General features: G+C 48.6%; 1 protein-coding gene across 4 annotated transcripts in view; it reads right to left on the bottom strand.

Moving 5' to 3' along the window:
- Positions 1-17,453, bottom strand: part of rassf5 (Ras association domain family member 5) — a 54,149-nt gene that overhangs the window by 2,409 nt on the left and 34,287 nt on the right. Inside the window, exons 1-4 of one of the 4 annotated variants that reach the window (XM_035777247.2) lie at positions 8,945-10,151; positions 705-818; positions 249-588; positions 11-126 (exon numbers count right to left, since the gene is read on the bottom strand). In XM_035777247.2, coding sequence (XP_035633140.1) covers positions 11-126; positions 249-588; positions 705-818; positions 8,945-9,061 — 687 coding nt within the window. In that variant the 5' untranslated portion in view covers positions 9,062-10,151. Of the gene's footprint in view, positions 1-10; positions 127-248; positions 589-704; positions 819-8,944; positions 10,152-17,453 lie in introns of those variants that run through there. The other 3 variants (XM_035777248.2, XM_052526602.1, XM_052526603.1) reach the window with 3 other exon arrangements.

The following is a 17,453-nucleotide window of genomic DNA, read 5'->3' as shown; positions in this document are numbered from 1 at the left end:
TTTGTCTTACCTCCACCTCTCCGGTCTCATTCTCCTTGAGGACAAAGCTGAGCAGCTCAGGGTCTGGCCCTGCCACCAGTCTCAGACAGAGAGGACACTCCACCAGAGGAAGTTTCTGGAACAGATCTACTTAGACACACAGCAAAGGAAAGACACATCAGGTTCCACATCCAGGCTATTAGCATATTATCAGATATCTTCAGACCTACACTCAGTAGGACCAGAAAGTATATGTGTATATTACTCACCCTGTCCATCGCGGTGTGTCTGTCTGTACAGGGCAAACTTGCGTGGGTTATCCAGCACCATAAACTTCTTCAGCAGGCCCTGTATGACCTCCCTGACTGTGGTAGTACTACTGATGTGGAGTTGCTTCACACAGTCACTGGGAAGGTAGAACGACGTCCGCTTGTCACTCAACCCCGCTCCCTCTCCCTCCTGGCCCTCTGACACCGTCATTGGTCGACCGCGTCTGTCTGGCTTGCCTGACAGTTCCTCTAATCCCGCACCCTCCACACCAAGCACCGTGACTGGCCGACTCAGCCTGAGGTGGACCTTAATGAAGCCAGTGTACAAACCATCAGCAGCCTGAGTGCGAGAGAGAGTGAGAGAGAGTAAGATGCCTGTGTGTCAATTTTGGTAAAATCAGATTGAATACTTCACACTAGTACCCATGTGTATATGTAACGTGTTGTAGCACTCACCAGTTTCATGCCATTCTCTGAGACGTTAGAGTTGTAGTCCTCTATCCTGGCACGCACCTCTTTCTCTGACAGAGCCTTGGGTCCTCCTTCCTGTTCCTCTTTGACCTCATTCTGCTGAAACACACAGAGAGAGACAGACAACAGGCTGTGTGAGAAACAGGAACTGCAATACAGGGGGAAGTTGAGAAAAAGAGCAGTCATTTTGACTTAGACCCGAGGACACCTTGACTTCCTCTCGGATGGTTTCATCGTGGTCCTTCTGTAGCACAGTTGGTAGAGCATGGCGCTTGTAACGCCAGGGTAGTGGGTTCGATTCCCGGGACCACCCATACGTAGAATGTATGCACACATGACTGTAAGTCGCTTTGGATAAAAGCGTCTGCTAAATGGCATATATTATTATATATTATATTATGACGATTCCCCTCATTCGGCTGCTATCACTCTAAACAGCAGAGGGTGCTAACTTTCAGAAACACACTGACACAGGAGTTTCCACTCACTCTCAAGCACACACACACACACACACACACACACACGGCTTCTGGACATTGCCTATTGGGCTATAACATTTATAGAATGTTGCGTGACTCTTCATTTTTGTCTCCCTCTCCCCTCTCCCCTCCCCCCTCTCATTCTCTTCCTTGCCCTACTCCTCTTTCCTCACATCCTCCTGCCCTCCTCCCACAAGCCATCCTCTTCCTCCCCTCCTCATCCTCCCTCCCTCCCCACAACCTGTCCTCCATCCCTCCTCCTCCTCCTCCACTTATCCCCTCCATTCTTCTCCACCCATCCATTCATCCTCCCTCCCCCTTCCCCCCCACCTGTCCTCCCTCCCTCCCCTCCCCTCCCCCTTCTCCTGCATTTGTTCTTCCTTCCCCCATCCTCCTCCTCCCTTCCATCCACCCATCCTCTCCTCTTCTCCTCCCTCCACCCATCCAATCTCCAATCTCTCCCACTGCTAGAGACACGGAAAAGCACAAACCTCCACCTCCCCCATGCAGTGTGACTGTAGGACTCATCTTGAGACTCGCTCATCATGAGGTTGGGGGAGAGAAGGAGAGATGAGGAGGGAAGAGTGGAGGCATGGTTGCTGAGCCACACAGAGTTTGACTGGGTTATTTCTAGATGCATCCTCTGATGCTATTTGGCTTCTTCTCCTCCTTTTCACTCTATTCTTCTGGGACATTACATTTACATTTAAGTCATTTAGCAGACGCTCTTATCCAGAGCGACTTACAAATTGGTGCATTCACCTTATGACATCCAGTGGAACAGCCACTTTACAATAGTGCATCTAAATCTTTTAGGGGGGGGGTGAGAAGGATTACTTATCCTATCCTAGGTATTCCTTAAAGAGGTGGGGTTTCAGGTGTCTCCGGAAGGTGGTGATTGACTCGGTTGTGTGCGTGAGTGAGTGAGTGAGTGAGTGAGTGAGTGAGTGAGTGAGTGAGTGAGTGAGTGAGTGAGTGAGTGAGTGAGTGAGTGAGTGAGTGAGAGAGAGAGAGAGAGAGAGATAAGAGGGGAAGACCGAGAGAAAAAGAGATGGATCGAGAATGATACATTTATGTATGGGAGTCCTCAGGGCGTGAGGGGAGTGTGTCTGCTTCATTCAGTACAGTCGTCTTGTCAATTGTGTGTGTGCAGCATATCTTTGCTTGCATAAGCAGAGACAGGGAGCAGGATCATTCTGAACAGGATGTTGTCTCTCATTTCTTCACTCTGCTCCTCTCCTCCTCCATGAATATGAATAAGGACATCTTCTTGGGTGGAGAGTTATGTTTGTTGTGTGTTGAGTGTGTGTGCGGCACCTTTCCATGGCAGGGTTTAATGTGTGTGTGTTCATCTTGACATAAGAGTTAGAGTTAATGAAGGGAGAATGCAGAGGGAGTTTGGGCAAACTGGTCTAAATGTCAGAAACTGATTATTTCTAAAGGACCACGAGACTAAACACCACTTTAACACAAAGACAGTTTACAGTTGAGTCATTTAGCAGACGCTGTAATCCAGAGTGACTTACAGGAGCCTTGCTCAATGACACGTCAACAGATCTTTAACCTATTCAGGTCGGGGACTCAAACCAGCAACCCTTCAATTACTAGTCCAATGTTCTTAAACCGCTAGACTACCTGGTGCCCCCAAATACCTTGAAACAGCATGACAATCCCTGTGACACAGAAGCTAGAGGATTGGCACAGCATTATTACTGTATTATGTGCAACACAATGTCTGCAGATAGTGTGCATATTCCTATAGCTTGCTATTTGGCATAGAGAAGCACGTTGAAGACGCACACCTGCCTCACACATAGGCCTATATCTGTCTGAATACAGATGTGCTTGGAGGAATGTGGTGGTGGATTCAAGGGTCACCGTTGAAAAATCCTCCTTCACTACTTCTTAGTTCTGGAAAACAATCAAATCTCTCAGGAATTCCTGTGTTTGTGTCTTAATGTTTGCTAGCTGCTAAATATAGTGCCCCCCCCCCTTGTGTATTCCTATAGAAGAGAGAGTGACAATGGAGTAGTAGAATAATACTGACCCTTCACCCTTGCCGGTCCAAGGCCCACCACACCCACACAGAGCTCAGGGACAGAGGAAGTGAACCAGGAGAGAAGACCCACAGCCAGACCCACACAGAGCTCAGGGACAGAGGAAGTGAACCAGGAGAGAAGACCCACACAGAGCTCAGGGACAGAGGAAGTGAACCAGGAGAGAAGACCCACAACCAGACCCACAGGGCTCCCAGGAACATCCACAGTCAGGGAAAGTGCACATGACATGGCTCACACATGAGATGTTGGTGTTGTTCTCACGTTGACAGGATCAGACAGGGAAGGTCATGTGATCACTCAGGGGGATGTCACAGCGGGCGGAGGAGCAGATGCTCTCAGCCTTTGACACACACGCAAGTGGACGTTTCTCAACAAAGTTGAGAAAGAGAGCAGTCATATTGACTTAGACCCGAGGACACCTTGACTTCCTCTCGGATGGTTTCATGACGATTCCCCTCATTCGGCTGCTATCACTCTAAACAGCAGAGGGTGCTAACTTTCAGAAACACACGGACACAGGAGTTTCCACTCACTCTCAAACACACACACACACACACACACACACACACACACACACACACACACACACACACACACACGGCCTGTCCTGTTTTGACTGGACAACTGTCTGACCTTAACTGTCTGAGCGGCATGGTGGTTTAGCTTTACAAGAGGTACAGAGGAGACCTCTAAACACATACTTCCAGACACAGCACAGACCAGTAGATTACACTTCACACAGCTAGGGAACATTCTAGAACCCCTCCATGGGAAAACACAGTGTCATCCGAGGCTGCAGTGTCACCCCAGAAACACCGCAAACAGATTCAGGCCTTTTACTGTAGCCTATACACCACATACATTCAACCTTTACTCAACTTTCCCCACAACCCTAATCATGTAAGTGAAGTGATACAGAAAGTTCCAGCACTTCAGTGTCATAGAAGGGCACCAGAAAAGAGAACATTCTGAAATAGACAGACCTTTAAGTGTCTGTGAGCACATGCGTCACGATACTTGACTACCTAACTCTAACCCAGGCTGCACTCTCTTCTCAGACAAGTCATCTTTACCGTAGCAACACCAAATTCCTCTTGCGGTATGATGGCGGTTTACCAAACCATTGATCCCTGAGCAGACTGCTGCGGTAGAGGAAGCACACAGAAAAGGAGACACACTTAGCTCCCCATCTCTCTGATAGCCAAATTAACTACTGTAGATGAGCTGTCACAGCTGAGATAACAATGAGCAGTGAATATTACATTAGAGAGGGAGGGAGGGAGGGAGAAAGATTGGGAGATGAGAGTGGTGTGAAGAGACAGGCACAACTCCGTGTGGAAGCTATAACCCATGCCTCATTTCCTTAAGGCAGATACCATAGAACGTGGTTTGTGTGTGTGTTTGTGTTTCGTGGTGCATGGTTCTGGTTTCATACATTCATCCAGTGTTATAGCTGCACCCTCATCCCACTCTCTTCTCCTGTGATCAGAAAGCGCCAGGCACAAATATACACACACACAGTCTCTCTCTCTGTGTCTCTCCTTGCTTTACACCCAAACAAGTCCTCGACTGGCAGCTTAATTAAATATTACCCGCAAAACACCAGTCTCAACGTCAACAGTGAAGAAGCGACTCCGGCATGCTGGCCTTCTAGGCAGAGTTGTAAAGAAAAATACATATCTCAGACTGGCCAATAAAAATAAAAGATTAAGATGGGCAAAAGAACACAGACACTGGACAGAGGAACTCTGCCGAGAAGGCCAGCATCCAGGAGTCGCCTCTTCACTGTTGATGTTGAGACTGGTGTTTTTCTGGCCATTTTGAGCCTGTAATCAAACCCACAAATGCTGATGCTCCAGATACTCAACTCGTCTAAAGAATGCCAGTTTTATTGCTTCTTTAATCAGAACAACAGTTTTCAGCTGTGCTAATATAATTGCAAAAGGGTTTTCTAATGATCAATTAGCCTTTTAAAATGATAAACTTGGATTAGCTAACACAACGTGCCCTTGGAACACAGGGGTGATGGTTGCTGATAATGGGCCTCTGTACGCCTATATAGATAATCCATAATAAATCTGCTGTTTCCAGCTACGATCAATTTGATGTTATTTAATGGACAAAAAAAAATGATTTTCTTTAAAAAAACAAGGACATTTGAACGGTAGTGTATATATGTTTAAAAATAATATAATGTCTGAGGAATAATAGTAGGACTGGGAGTAGGAGGAAAACGGCCCTGGATCCTGACGTAGGGTTTCCCACATTATGGTCAGGGTTTGGAGAGCTGATTCCAGGTATGTGGCTGGCGCCATTGTAGACAACAGGAAGAGTAAAGTGACACACACAGGGGAGGACTGCCCATCTGGCATTTCGGGCAAATGTCAGATGGGAAGGTCAATTTCTAGCCCAGTGGGCCTGTCTAACTTGGGCTTTTAGCGCAAAATTATCCTGAGCTGGCTAATAACGGGGGCCTGGTGTGTTAAAAATGCCAGGGATGATTTTCAGTCCCAGTCCGCCCCTGCAACACAAACATTAGTGGATTATGTCAGAGAGTACAGGAAGACTGTGGTTTTCGTATATATTTGCGTGTCTGTTTTTCATTTTCAATCGCTAGTGGGTGACAGGGTGGTTTTCCTATACAGGGCGACTGCTTCTACAGAAGTACTAGAGCACGGCAATCATTCTTGCAGTATATGGGGAATTGGTACCTTTCAGTCATGGTTTAAGACTGGGTCCTTTGTTTTTTGGGTCACAAGAGTCTCCACCCTGGCAACCCAAACTACACAAACAGACAAACACGGGCGGGGTCTGAATTATTTTGTGACTGTGATCATGTCTGTGTAAATGTCTGTGTAAGTGTCTGTGTAAATGTCTGTGTAAGTGTCTGTGTAAATGTCTGTGTAAGTGTCTGTGTAAGTGTCTGTGTAAATGTCTGTGTAAGTGTCTGTGTAAATGTCTGTGTAAGTGTCTGTGTAAGTGTCTGTGTGTCTGTGCAAATGTCTGTGTAAGTGTCTGTGTAAATGTCTGTGTAAGTGTCTGTGTAAATGTCTGTGTAAGTGTCTGTGTAAATGTCTGTGTAAGTGTCTGTGTAAATGTCTGTGTAAGTGTCTGTGTAAGTGTCTGTGTAAATGTCTGTGTAAGTGTCTGTGTAAGTGTCTGTGTAAGTGTCTGTGTAAGTGTCTGTGTAAGTGTCTGTGTAAGTGTCTGTGTAAGTGTCTGTGTAAATGTCTGTGTAAATGTCTGTGTAAGTGTCTGTGTAAATGTCTGTGTAAGTGTCTGTGTAAGTGTCTGTGTAAATGTCTGGGTAAGTGTCTGTGTAAGTGTCTGTGCAAATGTCTGTGTAAGTGTCTGTGTAAATGTCTGTGTAAGTGTCTGTGTAAATGTCTGTGTAAGTGTCTGTGTAAATGTCTGTGTAAGTGTCTGTGTAAATGTCTGTGTAAGTGTCTGTGTAAATGTCTGTGTAAGTGTCTGTGTAAGTGTCTGAGTAAGTGTCTGTGTAAATGTCTGTGTAAGCGTATGATTGATTCTAAAACAACAGAATCTCTATGCCCTCTGTTCTAATCAGCAACACTTCCCTCCATACGCTGCAATATGTGTGTGTGTAGGTGTATGTGTGTGTGTGTGGGTGTGTGTGCATGTACGAGTGTGTACAATATGAGAGAGAAGGAAATGCAGTCCATTAAAAGCCTTGAGAATACTTCTCCCAGTGGGTGTGTGAGAGTAGAGTGTGGAGGCGTTTTCTGCACTAACATGTTGAACCCAGTGCCATTGATTTAAATCCATGGCTCTGGTAGTACCTACTATTCTGTAAATCTGCAGCTCCACAGTTACAGTCCTATGTTATACAACTGATTACTATTCATATGAAGAAACAAACAAGCCTCAAACATTCCCCTCTCTGGCGGAAGACGGCACCACCGCTGTGTAAAAATGAATGTGTGTCCTGTGGAGTTCTAACTCAAAGCAGAATCAGTGAGATCCGCTGTTGCTACGGTTACCTTGTCCGGCTGAACTATTCTAAGGGAAAAGAAAGGGAAAGAGAGAGGGAGAGAGAGAGCGAGCCCTTAAGAAAATCTCACAATCAAGGACAGGTGTGTGACTATGGAACTAACTATCCTGTTACGAAGGAAACAACGACAACAGCTGATGGAACCATTAACATATTGCTCTTATACAGCCCGTTCAGATCTAAGTCATGAAAAACTGTCTTAGAAGGTCTCGCTCCTACAAGGCTGCATGGATAGCTGATTGATTATTAAGGATCTCTGTCACTGTCACGACTTCTGCCGAAGTCGTTGCCTCTCCTTGTTCGGGCGGTGCTCGGCGTTCGACGTCACCGGTCTTCTAGCCATCATTGATCGTTTTTTCATTTTCCGTTGGTTTTGTCTTGTCTTCCCACACACCTGTTTTCAATCCCATTCATTACCTGTTGTGTATTTACCCTCTGTTTCCCCTCATGTCTTTGTCAGAGTGTTTATTGTCAGTGTAGTGTTTTTGTTGTATAGGTGCGCGTCGGGTCTTCGTACCCATATTTTGTTTATGTTCTTTTCCTGTTTAGTGTTATGGAGAATGTTACTATGACATTATTAAAAGACTCCATTTTACACTCCGTTTGACTCTCCTGCGCCTGACTTCCCTGCCACCTATACACATATGCCTGACAGTCACACATGTAACCAGTGTGAAATGGCTAAATAGTTAGTGGGGTGTGCGCTCGTAGCATTTCAATCGGTGACGTCACTCGAGAGTAGTTGTTCCCTTGCTCTGCAAGGGCCGTGGCTTTTGTGGAGCGATAGGTAAAGATGCTTCGTGGGAGATAGTTGTTGATGTGTGCAGAAGGTCCCTGGTTCGAGCCCAGGTAGGGGCAAGGAAATGGATGGCAGCAATACTGTTACACACATACACACACACACACACAGTAAAACAGGCGTGAGGTGTGTCTTCAAGGTTCCACCCGAATACCGAGACACGATCCGGGACCCGAGTGGGTCTGGATCCAGAATTCTAAATAATGTCTGGGTTGGATCTGATATGATTGTCTCAGGTATGTTTAACTGACTTATCTGGAAGGGACCGTACTGATCCGAACATGACTGCTGCAGTAGACAGTTTATCATTTATACTACTGCTCTTGCTTTTCACGAGAGTGGAGCTTGTTGTTGTTGTTGGCCAATCATCAAAGCGGCAATAGGCTACAGCCATATTGCCTTGTTCCTTGTGTGGCAAAAGATAGGACATATCTAATCAATGGAAGATGCAATTAAAAAAGACAGAATTAAAGTTAAAGGAGAAGGATAGACTAAAACAACCAAGAGCCAACAGGTAGGCTGCTACATATTCTGAATGGAGTTGTTGTGGTTTGTAACTGTAGGATAGAAAGCACATGCACTGCAACCACAGTTAGCCTAGCTAGCTAAAATTTGATGTAGTCAAGACAGGTACTACGTAATCATATTTGATGATAAATAACCTCGCTAGTTGTCCTCAGGTCCGTTCAGAACGGGTCTCTATATTTCCCAAAAATGTTTACGCAAAACCCCAGGCTCATTTTGGAACTTTTTGGACCTGTGAAGAACTCTAGTGCCTACTTCCTCTTAGCTCAACGCTTCTCCTTTTTCAGCTGAATATTGTTGACATCAAAACTGACACAACCCCTCCCTCCATCTCTTTATCTGTATCGTACCTTAACCAGCTTTGTGGGCTGGCGGAAGAAGGTGGTCTTTGCGGTGAAGAAGGTGAAGTCTTCTCCCTCCTCGTCCAGACTGCAGTAGCCGCTGCTCATGCTGTTGCTGCCAGTCATTTAGGAGTTAAATACGAGCCCTCGGCTGCCTATAGACACCCAGCAGAACCGCAGGAGGAATTCTGATTGTTCCCAAGGAGGGGATTCTCTGTTTGTAGAGGCATTCAGTAACACACACTGTTCACAATGCTCAGTCCTAGAGCTCTTCACTTCCACTCTGAATCCACAGCCAGTCCCTTGGTAGCTCAGTATACGGACACACACCACTAAAGCTCACAGTCCAAGTATTGCTCAGTTCTCTCAATGCAATCATCCACTGCCGGTCGTTCACAGTCCTGTGTCTGTAGCTATCCAGATAGGCTTGGACTACAGGATCAGGGGTGAAGAGAGAGGAGAGGGGAGGTCGGCTTAGATTTGGGTCCGTACAGCGTTCCACCAGAGAGGCTTCAGGAAATCGGAGAGCGCGAGTAGAGCTGTGTCACTTCCTCCTGTCATGTGTGCTCTGACACCGGTATCACACACACATGCCGGTGTCACAGAGTCAGAGTATCAAAGCTTAGCCTCCAATTACAGCACTGCTCACCTGAGAATGCCTCACAGACACACACACACACACACACACACACACACACACACACACACACACACACACACACACACACACACACACACACACACACACACACACACACACACACACACACACACGCGCACTTCTTCCTCAATCCCCTCCTACCCTACCGCCGTGTGTACTGAACAGCTGATAAGAGCCGTGAAAGGGTGCACACACAAATGACTCTAGCAGGCTACTGCTGCTTAGCCATACAGGCACACGCTCACACATCAATTACTCTGACAGGCTCTCTCTCACACACACAAACACACTCCGGTAGCTGTAGTTCAGGTCAGTGTCCCTGTGCTGCAGTGTCCCTGTGCTGCAGTGTCCCTGTGCTGCAGTGTCCCTGTGCTGCAGTGTCCCTGTGCTGCAGTGTTCCTGGTTCTTGGGAAGAAACCTTGACTGCTGCAGGCATCTGACGTTTGCAAGTTCATCTGCAGCCACACACAGATAAGCTTGTGAACGAGAAGACCTTACTCTTCTCCTCTCTGTTTCACAGAGACAGGCAGAAAAGCTGTAGATCTCTCTCTCTCTCCGCCGAGCTACACAAACACCCTCTCCTCTCACCCCCTCCTCTATTCTTTCTCATTCTGCAAGCAACGGCACCCTGCTCAGCCCAGCCACTTCCTCTAATAGAGAGAGAGAGAGAGAGAGACACCATTGTAAATTCCATCTATATTTATTTATTTTCCCTTTTGTACTTTAACTATTTGCACATCATTACAACCCTGCATATAGACATAATGACATTTCTTTATTCTTCTGGAACTTTTTTAAGTGTGTAATGTTCACTGATATTTTTGTATTGTTTATTTCACTTTTGTTTAAAATCTAGCAATGTAAACATATGTTTCCTATGCCAATAAAGCCCCATAAATTGAAACTGAATTGAAATCCATAGAGAGAGAGAGAGAGAGAGAGAGAGAGAGAGAGAGAGAGAGAGAGAGAGAGAGAGAGAGAGAGAGAGAGAGAGAGAGAGAGAGAGAGAGAGAGAGAGAGAGAGAGAGAGAGAGACAGGGAGGGAGAGAGTGAGAGAGACATGGAGGGAGAGAGTGAGAGAGACATAAAGGAAAAGAGTGAGAGAGAGATGGAGGGAGAGAGTGAGAGAGACATGCAGAGAGTGAGAGAGACAGGCAGGGAGAGTGAGAGGGAGAGAGAGAGCGAGAGAGTGAGAGAGACAAGGAGAGAGTGAGAGAGACAAGGAGAGAGTGAGAGAGACAAGGAGAGAGTGAGAGAGACAGGCAGAGAGTGAGAGAGACAGGCAGGGAGTGAGAGAGACAGGGAGAGAGCGAGAGAGTGAGAGAGACAGGAAGAGAGACTGAGAGACAGGGAGAGAGAGCGAGTGAGACAGGGAGAGAGAGATTGAGAGAGCGAGTGAGAGAGACAGGGAGAGAGTGAGAGAGACAGGAAGAGAGTGAGAGAGAGAGAGTGAGAGAGACAGGGAGAGAGAGAGAGTGAGAGAGACAGGAAGACAGAGAGAGAGAGAGAGAGAGAGAGACAGGGAGAGAGAGAGAGAGATAGGGAGAGAGAGAGTGAGAGAGACAGGTAGAAAGTGAGAGAGACAGGGAGAGTGAGAGTGACAGAGAGAGAGTGAGAGTGACAGGAAGAGAGAGTGAGAGAGACAGGGAGAGAGTGAGAGAGACCGGAAGAGAGAGTGTGAGAGAGACAGGGAGAGAGAGTGTGAGAGAGACAGGGAGAGAGCGTGAGAGACACAGGGAGAGAGAGTGTGAGAGACAGGGAGAGAGAGTGTGAGAGAGAGTGAGAGAGAGAGACAGGGAGAGAGTGAGAGAGACCAGGAGAGAGTGAGAGAGACCGAGAGAGAGAGTGAGAGAGTTTGATATGGGAGTTTGAAAAACTCCCATATCTACTGGGTGAAATTCCACAGTGTGCCATCACAGCAGCAAGATTTGTGACCCTTTGCCACGAGAAAAGGGCAAGAACAAACACCAGTGAAGAACAAACACCATTGTAAATACAACCCATATTTATGCTTATTTATTTTATCTTGTGTCCTTTAACTATTTGTACATTGTACATTGTATATATATATATATATATATATAATATGACATTTGTAATGTCTTTACTGTTTTGAAACTTCTGTATGTGTAATGTTTACTGTTCATTTTTGTTGTTTTTCACTTTATATATTCACTTTGTATGTTGTCTACCTCACTTGCTTTGGTAATGTTAACACATGTTTCCCATGCCAATAAAGCCCTTGAATTGAATTGAATTGAGTGAGAGAGACAGGGAGAGAGTGAGAGAGACAGGGAGAGAGTGAGAGTGACAGGGAGAGAGTGAGAGTGACAGGGAGAGAGTGAGAGTGACAGGGAGAGAGTGAGAGTGAGAGAGACCAGGAGAGAGTGAGAGAGAGTGAGAGAGACAGGGAGAGAGAGAGTGAGAGAGACAGGGAGAGAGTGAGAGTGACAGGAAGACAGAGTAAGAGAGAGAGACAGGGAGAGAGTGAGAGAGACAGGGAGAGAGGAGAGAGACCAGGAAGAGTGAGAGAGACAGGGAGAGACAGTGAGAGAGTGAGAGAGACAGGAGAGAGAGTTTGAGAGAGACAGGGAGAGAGAGTGAGAGAGACAGAGAGAGAGAGTGAGAGAGACAGGGAGAGAGTGAGAGTGACAGGGAGAGAGAGAGTGACAGGGAGAGAGTGAGTGAGAGACAGACAGGAGAGAGAGAGTGAGAGAGACATTGAGGAGAGTGAGAGAGACAGGAAGAGAGAGTGAGAGAGACATGGAGAGAGTGAGAGAGACAGGGAGAGAGTGAGAGAGACAGGAAGAGACAGAGAGAGTGAGAGAGACAGGGAGAGAGTGAGAGAGACAGGGAGAGAGTGAGAGAGAGACAGGGAGAGAGTGAGAGAGAGACAGGGAGAGAGTGAGAGAGACCGGAGAGAGAGAGAGAGACAGGGGAGAGAGTGAGAGAGACAGGGAGAGAGAGAGTGAGAGAGACAGGGAGAGAGAGAGTGAGAGAGACAGGGAGAGAGTGAGAGAGACAGGGAGAGAGTGAGAGTGACAGGAAGAGAGAGTGAGAGAGAGACAGGGAGAGAGTGAGAGAGCCGGGAAGAGAGAGTGAGACAGGAAGAGAGAGAGTGAGAGAGTGAGAGGGGGAGAGTGAGAGAGACAGGGAAAGAGTGAGAGAGACAGGGAGAGAGAGAGTGAGAGAGACAGGAGAGAGAGAGAGTGAGAGAGACAGGGAGAGAGAGAGTGAGAGAGACAGGGAGAGAGAGAGTGAGAGAGACAGGGAGAGAGAGAGAGAGAGAGAGTGAGAGAGACAGGGAGAGAGTGAGAGAGACAGGAAGAGAGGGAGTGACAGGGAGAGGTGAGAGAGACAGGGAGAGTAAGAGTGAGAGAGACAGGGGAGAGTGAGAGATACAGGGAGAGAGTGAGAGAGACAAGAAGAGAGAGTGAGAGAGAGAGACAGGGAGAGAGTGTGAGAAAGACAGGGAGAGAGTGAGAGTGACAGGGAGAGAGGAGAGAGACAGGGAGAGAGTGAGAGAGACAGGGAGAGAGTGAGAGAGACAAGAAGAGAGAGAGAGAGAGAGACAGGGAGAGAGAGAGAGAGAGAGTGAGAGAGACAGGAAGAGACAGAGTGAGACAGGAAGAAGTGAGAGAGACAGGAGAGAGAGTGAGAGAGACAGGAGAGAGAGTGAGAGAGAAAGGGAGAGAGAGAGAGACCGGGAGAGAGTGAGAGAGACCGGGAAAGAGAGAGTGAGACAGGAAGAGAGTGAGAGACAGGGAGAGAGTGAGAGAGACAGGGAGAGAGTGAGAGTGACAGGAAGACAGAGTAAGAGAGAGAGACAGGGAGAGAGTGAGAGAGACAGGGAGAGAGTGAGAGAGACCAGGGAGAGAGTGAGAGAGACAGGGAGAGAGAGGGAGAGAGAGTGAGAGATACAGGGAGAGAGAGTGAGAGAGACAGGGGAGAGAGAGTGAGAGAGACCGGGAGAGAGTGAGAGAGACAGGAGAGAGTGAGAGACAGGGAGAGAGTGAGAGAGACAGGGAGAGAGGAGAGAGACAGGGAGAGAGAGAGTGAGAGAGACAGGAGGAGAGTGAGAGAGACAGGAAGAGAGTGAGAGAGACATGGAGAGAAGAGAGAGACAGGGAGAGAGTGAGAGAGACAGGAAGAGAGAGAGTGAGAGAGACAGGGGAGAGAGTGAGAGAGACAGGGAGAGAGTGAGAGAGACAGGGAGAGAGTGAGAGAGAGACAGGGGAGAGAGTGAGAGAGACCGGGAGAGAGTGAGAGAGACAGGGAGAGAGAGAGAGTGAGAGAGACAGGGAGAGAGTGAGAGAGACAGGGAGAGAGTGAGAGTGACAGGAAGAGAGAGAGTGAGAGAGAGACAGGGAGAGAGTGAGAGAGACCGGGAGAGAGTGAGAGAGACAGGAAGAGAGAGAGAGAGACAGGAAGAGAGAGAGTGAGAGAGACAGGGAGAGAGTGAGAGAGAGGGAGAGTGAGAGAGACAGGGAAAGAGTGAGAGAGACAGGAGAGAGAGAGTGAGAGAGACAGGAGAGAGAGAGTGAGAGAGACAGGGAGAGAGAGAGTGAGAGAGACAGGGAGAGAGAGAGAGAGAGAGAGTGAGAGAGACAGGAGAGAGTGAGAGAGAGAGACAGGGAGAGAGTGAGAGAGACAGGGAGAGAGTGAGAGAGACAGGGAGAGAGAGAGAGAGACAGGGAGAGAGTGAGAGAGACAGGAGAGAGAGAGAGTGACAAGAAGAGAGAGAGAGAGAGAGAGACAGGGAGAGAGTGAGAGAGACAGGGGGAGAGAGTGAGAGAGACAGGGAGAGAGTGAGAGAGACAGGGAGAGAGAGTGAGAGAGACAGGGAGAGAGAGTGAGAGAGACAGGGAGAGAGAGAGAGACAGGAAGAGAGAGAGTGAGAGAGACAGGGAGAGAGTGAGAGAGACCGGGAGAGAGTGAGAGAGATAGGAAGAGACAGAGAGACAGGAGAAAGTGAGAGACAGGGGAGAGAGTGAGAGAGACAGAGAGAGTGAGAGAAGGGAGAGAGTGAGAGAGACAGGGAGAGAGTGAGAGAGACAGGGAGAGAGAGAGAGTGAGAGAGACAGGGAGAGAGTGAGAGAGACAGGGAGAGAGACAGGGAGAGAGAGAGTGAGAGAGACAGGGAGAGAGAGTGAGAGAGACAGAGAGGAGAGAGAGTGAGAGAGACAGGGAGAGAGAGAGAGAGACAGGGGAGAGATACAGATGAGAGAGAGAGACAGGGAGAGAGTGAGAGAGACAGGGAGAGAGTGAGAGAGAGAGAGGGAGACAGAGTGAGAGAGAGACAGGGAGAGAGTGAGAGAGACAGGGAGAGAGGAGAGGAAGACAGGAAGAGACAGGAGAGAGTGAGAGAGACAGGAGAGAGTGAGAGAGACAGGGAGAGAGAGAGACAGGAAAGAGAGAGGAGAGAGACAGGGAGAGAGAGTGAGAGAGAAAGGGAGAGAGAGAGAGAGAGAGACAGGAGAGAGAGAGAGTGAGAGAGACAGGAGAGAGAGAGTGAGAGAGAGAGAGGGAGAGAGAGAGAGGAGAGAGACAGGAGAGAGAGTGAGAGACAGGAGAGAGAGTGAGAGAGACAGGGAGAGAGTGAGAGAGACAGGGGAGAGAGAGAGACAGGGAGAGAGAGAGAGACAGGGAGAGAGTGAGAGAGACAGGGAGAGAGTGAGAGAGACAGGGAGAGAGAGAGTGAGAGAGACAGGGAAGAGTGAGAGAGAGACAGGGAGAGAGTGAGAGAGACAGGGAGAGTGAGAGAGACAGGGAGAGAGAGACAGGGAGAGTGACAGGGACAGAGAGAGAGAGACAGGAGAGAGGAGAGTGACAGAGAGAGAGAGTGAGAGAGACAGGGAGAGAGTGAGAGAGAGATAGGAGAGAGAAGAAGAGAGAGTGAGAGAGAGTGAGAGAGACAGGGAGAGAGACAGGGAGAGAGTGAGAGAGACAGGGGGAGAGAGTGAGAGAGACAGGGAGAGAGTGAGAGAGACAGGGAGACAGGAGAGAGACAGGGAGAGAGTGAGAGAGACAGGGAGAGAGTGAGACAGAGAGAGTGGGAGAGACAGGAGAGAGAGAGAGACAGGAGAGAGTGAGAGAGACAGAGAGAGAGGAGAGACAGGGGAGAGAGGAGAGAGACAGGGAGAGTGAGAGAGACAGGGAGAGACAGGGAGAGAGAGAGTGAGAGAGACAGGGAGAGAGAGTGAGAGAGACAGGGAGAAGAGAGAGAGAGTGAGACAGGGAGAGAGTGAGAGAGACAGGGAGAGAGAGAGAGAGACAGAGACAGGGAGAGAGAGAGAGACAGGGTGAGGAGAGAGACAGAGAGTGGGAAAGACAGGGAGAGAGTGAGAGAGACAGAGAGAGAGAGACAGGGAGACAGGAGAGAGACAGAGAGAGAGTGGGAGAGACCGGGAGAGAGTGAGAGAGAGAGAGGAGAGAGAGAGAGACAGGAGAGAGAGAGAGACAGAGAGAGTGAGAGAGACAGGGAGAGAGTGTGAGAGAGACAGGAGAGTGTGAGAGAGACAGGGAGAGAGAGAGTGAGAGAGAGGGAGAGAGAATGTGAGAGAGTGAGAGAGAGTGAGAGAGAGAGTGAGAGAGACAGGGGAGAGAGTGAGAGAGACAGGAGAGAGTGAGAGACCAGGAGAGAGTGAGAGAGACAGGAGAGAGAGGAGAGATACAGGGAGAGAGTGAGAGAGACAGGAGAGAAAGTGAGAGAGACAGGGAGAGAGAGTGAGAGAGACAGGGAGAGAGAGAGTGAGAGCGAGAGACAGGAGAGAGAGAGAAGACAGAGAGAGAGAGAGAGACAGGGAGAGAGAGAGAGTGAGACAGGGAGAGAGTGAGAGAGACCAGGAGAGAGTGAGAGAGACAGGGAGAGAGTGAGAGAGAGACAGGAGAGAGAGGTGTGAGAAGAGACAGGGAGAGAGAATGTGAGAGAGAAAGGGAGAGAGTGAGAGAGAGAGAGACAGGAGAGAGTGAGAGAGACAGGGAGAGAGAGTGAGAGAGACAGAGAGAGAGAGAGACAGGAGAGAGAGAGAGACAGGAGAAAGAGAGAGAGAGACAGGAGAGAGAGAGTGAGAGAGACAGGGAGAGAGAGAGAGAGAGACAGGAGAGAGTGAGAGAGACAGGGGAGAGGAGAGACAGGGAGAGAGTGAGAGTGACAGGGGAGAGAGAGTGAGAGAGACAGGGGAGAGAGAGTGAGAGAGACAGGAGGAGAGAGAGAGAGACAGGGAGAGAGTGAGAGAGACAGGAGAGAGTGAGAGAGACAGGGAGAGAGTGAGAGAGACAGGGAGAGAGTGAGAGAGACAGGGAGAGTGAGAGAGACAGGAAGAGAGAGAGTGAGACAGGAAGAGAGAGAGTGAGAGAGACAGGGAGAGAGTGAGAGAGTGAGAGGGGGAGAGTGAGAGAGACAGGGAGAGAGAGAGAGAGACAGGGAGAGAGTGAGAGAGACAGGGAGAGAGTGAGAGAGAAAGGAGAGAGAGAGAGACAGGAGAGAGATTGAGAGAGACAGGGAGGAGACAGTGAGAGACAGGAGAGAGAGAGTGAGAGAGACAGGAGAGAGAGTGAGAGACAGGGAGAGAGAGAGAGAGACAGGGAGAGAGTGAGAGAGACAGGGAGAGAGTGAGACAGGAAGAGAGTGAGAGAGACAGGAGAGAGAGAGAGAGGGGAGAGTGAGAGAGACAGGAGAGAGAGAGTGAGAGAGACAGGGAGAGAGTGAGAGAGAGAGGGAGAGAGGGAGAGACAGGAGAGTGAGAGAGACAGGAAGAGAGAGAGTGAGAGAGACAGGGAGAGAGAGAGAGAGAGACAGGGAGAGAGTGAGAGAGACAGGGAGAGAGTGAGAGAGACAGGAGAGAGTGAGAGAGA

The sequence above is a fragment of the Oncorhynchus keta genome, chromosome 10 (assembly GCF_023373465.1).
Source record: "Oncorhynchus keta strain PuntledgeMale-10-30-2019 chromosome 10, Oket_V2, whole genome shotgun sequence".
In the NCBI taxonomy this organism is placed as follows: Eukaryota; Metazoa; Chordata; class Actinopteri; order Salmoniformes; family Salmonidae; genus Oncorhynchus; species Oncorhynchus keta.
This window is presented reverse-complemented; position numbering and strand designations above follow the sequence as displayed.